At 44.9% G+C, this 9,213-nt stretch overlaps 1 protein-coding gene across 3 annotated transcripts in view; it reads right to left on the bottom strand.

Moving 5' to 3' along the window:
• Bbs2 (Bardet-Biedl syndrome 2) overlaps positions 1–7,587 on the bottom strand; it is a 49,293-nt gene extending 41,706 nt beyond the window's left edge. For all 3 annotated transcript variants that reach the window (XM_029555907.1, XM_029555908.1, XM_029555909.1), the window contains exon 1: positions 7,325–7,587. In XM_029555907.1, coding sequence (XP_029411767.1) covers positions 7,325–7,441 — 117 coding nt within the window. In that variant the 5' untranslated portion in view covers positions 7,442–7,587. The remainder of the gene's footprint in view (positions 1–7,324) is intronic.
• Positions 7,588–9,213: the final 1,626 nt, after the last annotated feature.

Below are 9,213 nucleotides of genomic sequence, written 5' to 3'. Positions count from 1 at the left end.
AGCATCATCTGTGAAAATGAGGTTAGATTAGAAAATTAAATCTCAGGTGAAGTATATTTATTCCCAAGATTGAGAACTAGGTTTGGGTGGAGTGCCTTAAATATCAGAATGGCTGGTGGCTTCTAAAGGGCTACAGTTAAAGGGGGAGGGGAGACCCAGTATAACTGTAGTATTTCATTAGGAAAATTTCTTTTTAAATTTTTATTTCTATTTATGTGTCTCTGTGCATGTGCAGTGCCTACAGAAGCCAGAAGAGGGCTCCAGATCCCCTAGAGCTGGAGTTACAGGCAGTTGTGAGCCACCAATGTGGGTGCAGGGAACTGAACTCCCCTCCCAAGCAGCCAGCACTCTTAAACTACCTCTTCAGTCTCCTCATTGGGGAAATTTTTATTACCTAAAAAAAAAAAAGAAATCTGAGGGGCCAGTAAAGAAAAGAAATGGAAAACATGACACCAGATATCCTTGAGCCCTAGTTAGAAATTTACTAATTTAAAATATTTCATCCCTTTAGTATATGGTATTGATTTTAAATTATTACCTACATAATTTATTTAACAGAATATATTGGAGAATAAAAAAACAAAAACAAAAAAACCAGGGCCAGCAAGATGGCTCAGTAGGTAAAGTGCCTGCCACCAAGCCTGATGACCTGAGTTTGATCCCCAGGACCCACAAAGTGGAAGGAGAGAACTGATTCCTACAAGTCGTCTTCTGACCCCCACATGCATTCTGTGGCACACACACACACACACACACACACACACACACACACCACAGCCTAAAATAAATTATATATCCAAAAAAATTAGAACCATGAGGAAAAAGTATGTAGCTGCTGAATACTGCTTCATGCTCTTGTCCATTATACTTTACAAGCTCTTAGAAAAAAACTGCACTTGATCTGACTAATATGAGTCAGAGGGTTAAGACCCTTCCCAAAGTCTCACAACTGTAAGTGACAGGGTTAAAAGAAGCCTGGTATGCCCCAGACTAGGACCTGCAGGAGCCACCACATTGCCCTTCAGCTTTATAACAGCTGTGAACAAAAAAATTCATTTTTTTATGTGTACAAGTGTATCGCCTGCATGTGAGTGCACCCGTGTCCTGGAATTAGAGCTAAGGAAGGTTCTTAGTCACCATGTGGGTGCTGGGAATCAAAACCAGGTCCTCTGCAAGAGCAGTTAGTGCTCTTAACTGATGAGCCATCTCTCCAGCCCCAACAAAAACATTCTTAAAGTCTTCTGGGAATTGGATGTTGAGAAAGCACAGGAAGGGAAGTACCTCCTGCACCCCAAAGTCTGGAATGCAGAGTCAAGTTTCCACCAAGAGCAACAAGAATCCCAGGAGTCAGACTTCTGTTTCTCTCCTGCCCTCCACACACAGAGCACCCCACAGGGAGGCCTACCTGTCCTTCCAGGCAAAACAAAAAACAAAGCCATGGTCAGTCACATGCCAAATGGGCATCCCGGATGGCTACTTTTCAGACTCCTTCCAAAGAACTAGTTATAGTTGACAGCATCTGTCCTAGCAGAGGGGTGCTGGTGACACTAAATCAACTGATTCCCCCAGCTCTGTGGTGAGAGGAAAAAAGGCCCCAACATACAATATCAGTGTTCATTTCTCAGGAAACCCCTTTGTCCTTCTGAGAGACAATTAATTGAGGTGATCCTTACACAGAAGGAAAAAAACCTGCATCACTTCTCCCTCATATGTGGACCCTAGCCTATAATGTATATATGTAAACAGGTATAAGTGGGGTATGTATAGTCTAAAATTTAGACAGAAGACCAAGAGAAGGTAATATTAGGTGATGAGGAAGGATGTGTAGAGGCAAAAGGACCTGAGTCATGAAAGAGGGTATAAAGATAACTTCTTTTTCATTTTAACTCTGTTAATTTTGTGTGGTGGCAGTGGACATGTGAATTTAACTTGCGTGTTGAAGTAGCAAAAACCATTTTAGCACTACAAAAGAATCTTAAGTGTTAAACCTTTGAGGCAGCGATGATGAAAGTACAGCTTTCTTTTTAATTCCATTGACCATCAATGCAACAGGAATTAGACATGACTAGTCACTGACTACATCGATTGCAATGACCTATCTCAAAAAATGATTTTTTAAATTTGTTCTGTGGGGGAGGGATTTTATAACCAGAAATATTTCTATTTCATCTCCTGTTTAAAGCTATATCAAATTATTCTATCACAGTGTCATTTAACAAGTAAATTATGTTGTCATAAAGCATGTTTTTTTTAAAACAACAACAACAACAACAACAAAGAAACTGCTTTCTAAAATACCTTGTCAGGGCAGAGTCAGGGTCTGACAGATGTGACAACAAAGCTCTGCCTCCAGAGGTGCAGGAAGCAGTGATCAGACTAAACCTCAGCCCTCACCCAGGAATTTTTCTTCTGTTTTAACCCTGTTTCCAGGGCCAGCCCATGCTAGGCAAGCACTGTGCACCAGTGAGCTGTATCCCCAGCCCTTTTTCACTTTCCCTTTTTTTGAGACAAGGTCTCACTATATATCCCTGGCTAGCCCAGAACTCACTATGTAGATGTCTGCCTCTGCCTCTGCCTCTGCCTCTGCCTCCTGAGAGCTAGGATTCCGGTTGTTAAGGTTCAGATAGCCCCGCCCCCTCACCAACAGGGTCTCAAGGACTTCTCAAGCTCCTGAGAAAAGGGAACTGAGTTGATAAGCACCCTGGTCTTTGAAGTCAAGAAAAGCAGACTTTTCTCCACTGTTTGGCCAACACAGCAGGCCTCCCCTTTGATCTCTAAAGAGGACAGGTTTCAACAGTCCTGCTCTCCCCCCACCCCCAACCTTAAAAAAATACATCTTCCCACCTTCTGCAAGCAGCAGAAGCCTCCCTTTTTAAAAGACCCCAGCTCACAACCCAGGCAGACATTTTCCCTGCCCCGAAGGGAATCTACCGCATGTGTTCCTTTGCTAATAAACTCTCCTTTCTCCTGATCAACCCTATTCACCATATGGCTACTTTTTATCTATCAGTTTTGTTTTGGTCTGATTTGGGGGAGGGGGGCAGTTAGGAGGTTAGTTTTCTTTTTTGCTTTGTTTTGTTTTGACACATGGCCTCATACAGCCCAGGCCAGGGTCAAATGTGTGGTGACCCTCCTGTCTCTGCTTCCCAAGTGTACTGGCATATGCACCACAGCCAGTTTGAAAGTTTGTCTTTAAAGAATATATTTATGTGTTATTTGAGTCATAAAATGCTGCCAACTTTTTAAATTTTTTTGTGTGGAAATCAGAGAAAAACTTAAAGTCAGTTTTCTCTTTTTACTATATGAGTCCTGGGGATTAAACTCAGGTTGCCAGGATTAGCAGCAAGTGCTTCACCTGCCTAGCAGTCCTGTCAGTGCACCAATTTCTCAAGTAACAAGATAAAAGGCAACTTATTAGGGGCTAGACAGATGACTCAGTGGTTAAGAGCACTGGCTGTTCTTATATAAGACTTGATTTGGCTCCTAACAACCACATGGCAGCTAACAACAATGCTTAAGTTCCCCTCCAGTTCCAGGAGCTCCAACACCCTCTTCTGGCCTCTGTGGGCATTGCACAAACATGGTATACTCACATATACATGGAGTGTAAGACAACTTTTCAGATTGGGGGGTGGGGAGAAGAAGGATATGGTATTTTTGAGAAAAAATCTCCCTATACAGGTCTCCCTGGCATTTCACTCTGTGTAGAGCAGGCTGGCCTCAAACTTGCAGTGTTCCTCCTGCCTCTCTCTCTTTTCTCCCCTTCTGTTTTCAGAAACAGCCCTAAGCATGGCATGGTAGCCCCTGCCTATAATCCAGTACTCAGAAAACAGAGACAGGAGGACTGCCATAAGTTTGAGGTCAGCCTGGGCTACCCAGTGAGTTATAGGCTAGCCTACGCTACACAAATCCAAATCTCAAATAAAAACAAAAGGAAGAGTCCTAGAATCAAGTGTCTCCTGTTCTAGGTCACGCTACCATAAATGCTTCCCAAGAAACCTCGGCCTGAGTCCTTGCTTCCACTCCTGTAACTCACCTTCCAGCATCCTCTGCATACCAAACTCATTATCCTTTATCTAAAACATACAGCAAATCACATCACTCACTTATCAAAACCCTTGGTGGCTTCCCAATGTAGTATAAAAATCAAGGTCTTGGGCTGAGAACGTTACTCAGTGATAAAGCACACACAGCATATGTGAGGTCCTTGTTCAATTCCCAACACCACTCAAACTAAATAAATAAGAAGAAATGTAATATAAAATTAGACTGAACTGTCATATGCTGTTCAAGCTTATGGAGAAGCTGGCTCTAGGGTCGAGGAGATCTTCCCTTGTCTCGGACATCAGTAAGCTTATCCCAAGTCTCCTCCAAAACTCCGTCCTGGGCAACTGGGGCCCCTAACTCTGTGGCAGAGAGAAAGAAAAACAGCAGATAGCAAAGGGTATTAAACACTGCATGCAAGAACACCTCGAAGGTGAACCATTTCCAACAAAGGTTGCTGATCCCATGGTATAAAAATGCCTGCGGTGGGAATGAGAAGCCACAGGTTCATCCGTGGAGACATTCTGAGTGAGACTCTCCAAAATGGGAACTCCAGCAGACTGTGGCAGCAGGGTGGCCCCAGGAACTGCTGCTGCTGGGTGTTCTAAGTGCTGGATTCAGTGGTGTTACTTTTGTTTGTTCTCTCACTCAGGCTTCTCCAGTCACTTCTGCAGAATGGTAAAAGCACCTGAGTTCATGTTTGCTCTCTCTGCTCCTACCTGCTGTCCACTAACTGGTTTTTATCTTTATTTTTGCTTGCTACATGCTCAATCTTAATAAACTCACTCGTTTGAGGCTGAAAGTAAGGCAATCACAGATCATTCTCGGAGAGAACAGAACAAGAAATAAACAAGAGTAACAAGGCCCCTGGCTACCTCCTGGCCTCGCCCATTCCACTGCCAACCACAGCCTCTGTGTGTTCTAGTTTGTACCTCTACACTTAACTGATCCCACTGTGTACAAAGAACTTAGTCACATCTCTGTGCAGCTGTTTCCTCATTTCCTTCCAGCCTCTGGTCAAATGTTATTAGAAGTCTGTCCAATCACCCTGTCTAAAGCAGCAAACTGCCAACAATCTCCTTCCTGCTCTTTTCGCTTCTGAACAGATATAATATGTATATAATTAGTATGTATATATTGTATGTGTTTACAGCATATGTGTCTTATATTGTAATACATCATGTATATATTCCATTAAATGTCTGACACTCTCTCAAATGTAAGCTCCAAAGAGGTGAAACTTGCCACATTCACCATAGCATCTGCAGAGTTAAGAATCATGTTTTTTTTTAAAAAAAAAAAAAAAAAAAAAGGAACCAAGCCCAGGCTGGAGTTATGGCTCAGGAGTTAAGAGTGGCTGATCTTGCAGAGGACCCAGGTTCAGCGCTCAGCACCCACATGACAGCTAACAACCATCTGTAACTCCAGCTTCTGTCCTCTTCTGGCCTCCACAGGCACTACATGCACATGCACAGACACACACATAAATAATAAAGTAGATCTTTAAAAAGAAAAAAAAAATAGTGCCCAACACAGGATGAAGCCTCAAATTAGAGGCTAAGGTAACACCACTGGCCCATGGTAATGGTAATACTATGATAGTTTCCTCCCATTATATTGCTACTGTACAGCCATCTGTGAACATGTTTTTGCATATCAGTATGCATATGTGAATGTGACTTTCCTTTGAGCATTTGTCAGTGCCTTTTGAGGCAGTACTGGAAACCGAACCTAGGGCAGAGTACAAGAGGCAAGCATCCTACCACCCAGTTACAGCCTCGGCCTTTTAAAAAGTTTTATGCTTTTATTACTTGTATGTGTTTATGTGCTATGGCGCACGAGTGTCAGAGAACAACTTGCAGGAGTCAGTTCTCTCCTTCCATCATGTGGGTTCCTAGGACAGAAGTCAGATCATCAGGCTTGCCAGGAGGTGTCTCTACCCAATCTTGCTTCCTCCCCCTTTTTAATTTTGAGACAGTCTCACTATATAGCCCAGGCTGGCCTCCAACTTGTCTCCTGAGTAGATGGGATGACAAGTGTGTGCCCCCACATCAGGCTTGTCAGAAACTCTTAATAGTAACAACTAACGTCACATACTAGGATCTGTGTGCAGAACTTTACTCCATCATACCACTTAATGAAAATAAACCATTACTTCTGGCATAGAATATGAATTAGCATACAACACACACTGACATGTCTTGAAAACTCATTACACAAATGCTAGCTGTTGAGACTCATGCGGGGTCAGAGAACATGTACTCAAATCTCACTTCCACTTTTTTTTCTTTTAAACTGGTCTCTGTAGCCCAAGCTGGCCTGGAACTCATTAGGTAGCCCACCATGCTTTGAACTGGTGGCAATCCTCCTGCCTTAGCCTTTTGTGCTGGGATTATAGGTGTGAGCTACCACATCCAGTTTCCTTTCCAAGAACTTTCTAGTTGAATGGTCACAGGCACTACTTTGAAGCTTTCTGAACTATTTCTCATCAGCTAAAGGGAGTACCAGAAAGAAAGTTAACTGCTGCTAACAATTAGTGATATTTTCCGCACTTTACACGGGACCCTATGTGTTCATTGCCAAAGATTATAAAATCAGAAGGCAATGAAGCCAGAATCCACCACACCTGTGCTATGCTGGTACCCTTGGCCTTGCAGCAATAATGCTGACAAAATTAATAAAAGTAATAAAACTTTGTACCGACTAGAATGTTACCGATGAAGTCATTGTTTTCCTTTATCTTGGGCATGCCTCCTTCAAGGCCTTCATTTGTCTTGTCTGTGGTCTTTCTAGACCATATGCTTTCTAAAAGTAGAGACCTGAACTCATCTCTGAATCCCCAACATTTAGCCTAAGTGTCAAATGTGAGTCTGAATGTTGATCATATCTTTTATCTCTGTGACTCATACCATGTCCAGTATCCAGCACATAGTAACAACCTAAAGAACACTTTAGTTGTGGAACCAAAAGTAGAATCTGAATTTAACGTAGGGGTACTTGTAGTCTTTTCCTCTCTCTCTGTCAAGACCCAAGTGTGAGTGGAGGGAATTCCATGGACAAGCAGGGTCCTGGCCAGGACCCAGGAGTGAGTGATCACTGCTAATCCTGGCCAAGCGCCCCCCTTCTAAGCCCCTGATCTGTCTTCAGTGACCGAGACTAAGAACGTGAAGCTATCAGCGTTAGGGGCTAGGAAGAAGACGGAGGGCTGCGGCCGACCGGTTGCCAGGCAACGAGGCTGGGGGCGGGGCCGGAGCCCCGGAGGTCGGGCGGGGGCCGTTACCTTGCCTGCTTGGGTGGCGGCAGCCAGGCACGGGTGAGTCCCGTCGTAGCGGCCTATGGCCACCATGCGGGGGCTGATTTTGTGGCGCAGTTTCAGGGTGAACACGGGCAGCAGCATGATGGCGGCAGCTCAGGGGAGGAAGGATGTCGCCCGACGCAGGCGCAGTGCAGGCGGCCTCGAGGAGGGGCGGCGCGCGGCCAGGACACGCGGAGCAGCCGCCACCTCAGGTCCCGGACGCGAGAGCGCGCCACCGAGCACGACCCGAGGCCGCCACTCCCTGTGCGCCTGCGCGAACCCGCCCAGCTGCACGGCTGCGGGCCCACCTTGCCGGTGAGACTGCGCAGTGGCCTCGTGGTCGGACGCAGAGGCTGGAAGTTAACCAAGGTGAAGTTTCCGGTGGTTAGGTCCCGGAGAGCTGGCTGGGCGGTACGAGTGCCTACTGCAGCTCTTGCAGACGTTCCGAGTTCTATTCCTAGCACCCACATCAGACAGCTCACAACCTCCTGGAACTCCAGCGCCAGTGTGATCCGACACCCGTGGCTTCCGTGGACAATAGCATTCACGTGCACGTGAACACATAATTAAAAATAATAAAATCGTTTTAAAAAATTGTGTTAGATGCAACCCCACTGTTGTGTCTAGGGTGGCCGCGTCTGAGCCAGGGCACCCCCAGGATTCCCTCTGACATGCCGGCCAAAACTGCACCCCAGCAGACACCGCACCATGCCACCCACTCCAAAAGGTCATTTAAACAAGAATTCTTGAGTGCCTACTGTGGCCCCGTTTTAATTTATGCCGAGTAACCTGCACTAAGTGTACTAATCCTGTCAAAAGAAAAATGCTTTAAATTCACATCCAGGTGGTGACTGTGTGCAGGGAAACACATAAATTTAAGGGAACATGCAAAGGGAAAGGAACTCCTCGTTGTTAAATTTAGAAGGACAGAGAAAGAATAAAGTTTAGGTAGAAGACCAGAGCCAGACCTTCAGCATCCTGCACAGGATTTCTTCAACTAAGGTGACACAGCTTCTCCACAGACTGGCAAGCTGTGCAAAGGTGTGAGGGGGTGGTGCTGAGTTATACATGGCTAGAAAAATAAAGGCACACGTGGAGCTCTGAAATCTAGGTTGAAGTTTCCTTGGGCCCTTTTCCTGGAGTTGCAGAACAAACTGTTTAGCTGGTTGTGGCTAGGTTGATGACGGTGGAGCAAGGCCAGCAGAGAGACATCCTGGCAGCTGTGGTAGTCCATCAGGCCTGAGATAGGGAAGTGGCTCTCAACAGTGGGTTAGGGTGTGACATTTGTCTTGGGGAGCTTCTGGTTTCTATAACTCATTCCCAAGTTTGGTTGAAGCTTCTCAACGGCTAGGGTCAAGAATTCCAAATACAATGAACATTTTCTGTGAAGCTTGCTACACAGAGACAACAATACCCTTTATATAGGGATATTTCAAACAAGAATGTTGAAGTAGCAAAAAATTGTGCTTAAGTGGTAAATATATATGGCCTTTCTCCCTTTCCAGCTGTAAACTGCAATTTTCTTGAATCTCACAAGAAATCCCACTTAAGTAAAATGTCCTAACCCCCTTGTGCATCCTTGTAACACATGGTTTTATCTTACCAGATTGCAGTCCTTACCAAAGTCACCTCTGAAGGCACCTTATCTCATTTATCAAAAAAGAGGCAAAAGAGAGAAGGGTTCAGGCGAACAGGGTTGGCAGAGGGAGAGGTGAGAGGAGCAGGTAAGAAAGTGTTCTAGTTTGCTTTCATATTGCTGTGATCAAAACCAACTTAAGGAGTAAAAGGTTTATTTGGCTTTACAAGCACAGTCCATCATCAACAGAATCCAAGGCAGGAACTCAGGACAGGAACCGGGAGCACAGACCATGAAG

This window comes from Nannospalax galili, unplaced genomic scaffold, assembly GCF_000622305.1.
Source record: "Nannospalax galili isolate Female #2095 unplaced genomic scaffold, S.galili_v1.0 scaffold1007, whole genome shotgun sequence".
NCBI lineage: Eukaryota > Metazoa > Chordata > Mammalia > Rodentia > Spalacidae > Nannospalax > Nannospalax galili.
This window is presented reverse-complemented; position numbering and strand designations above follow the sequence as displayed.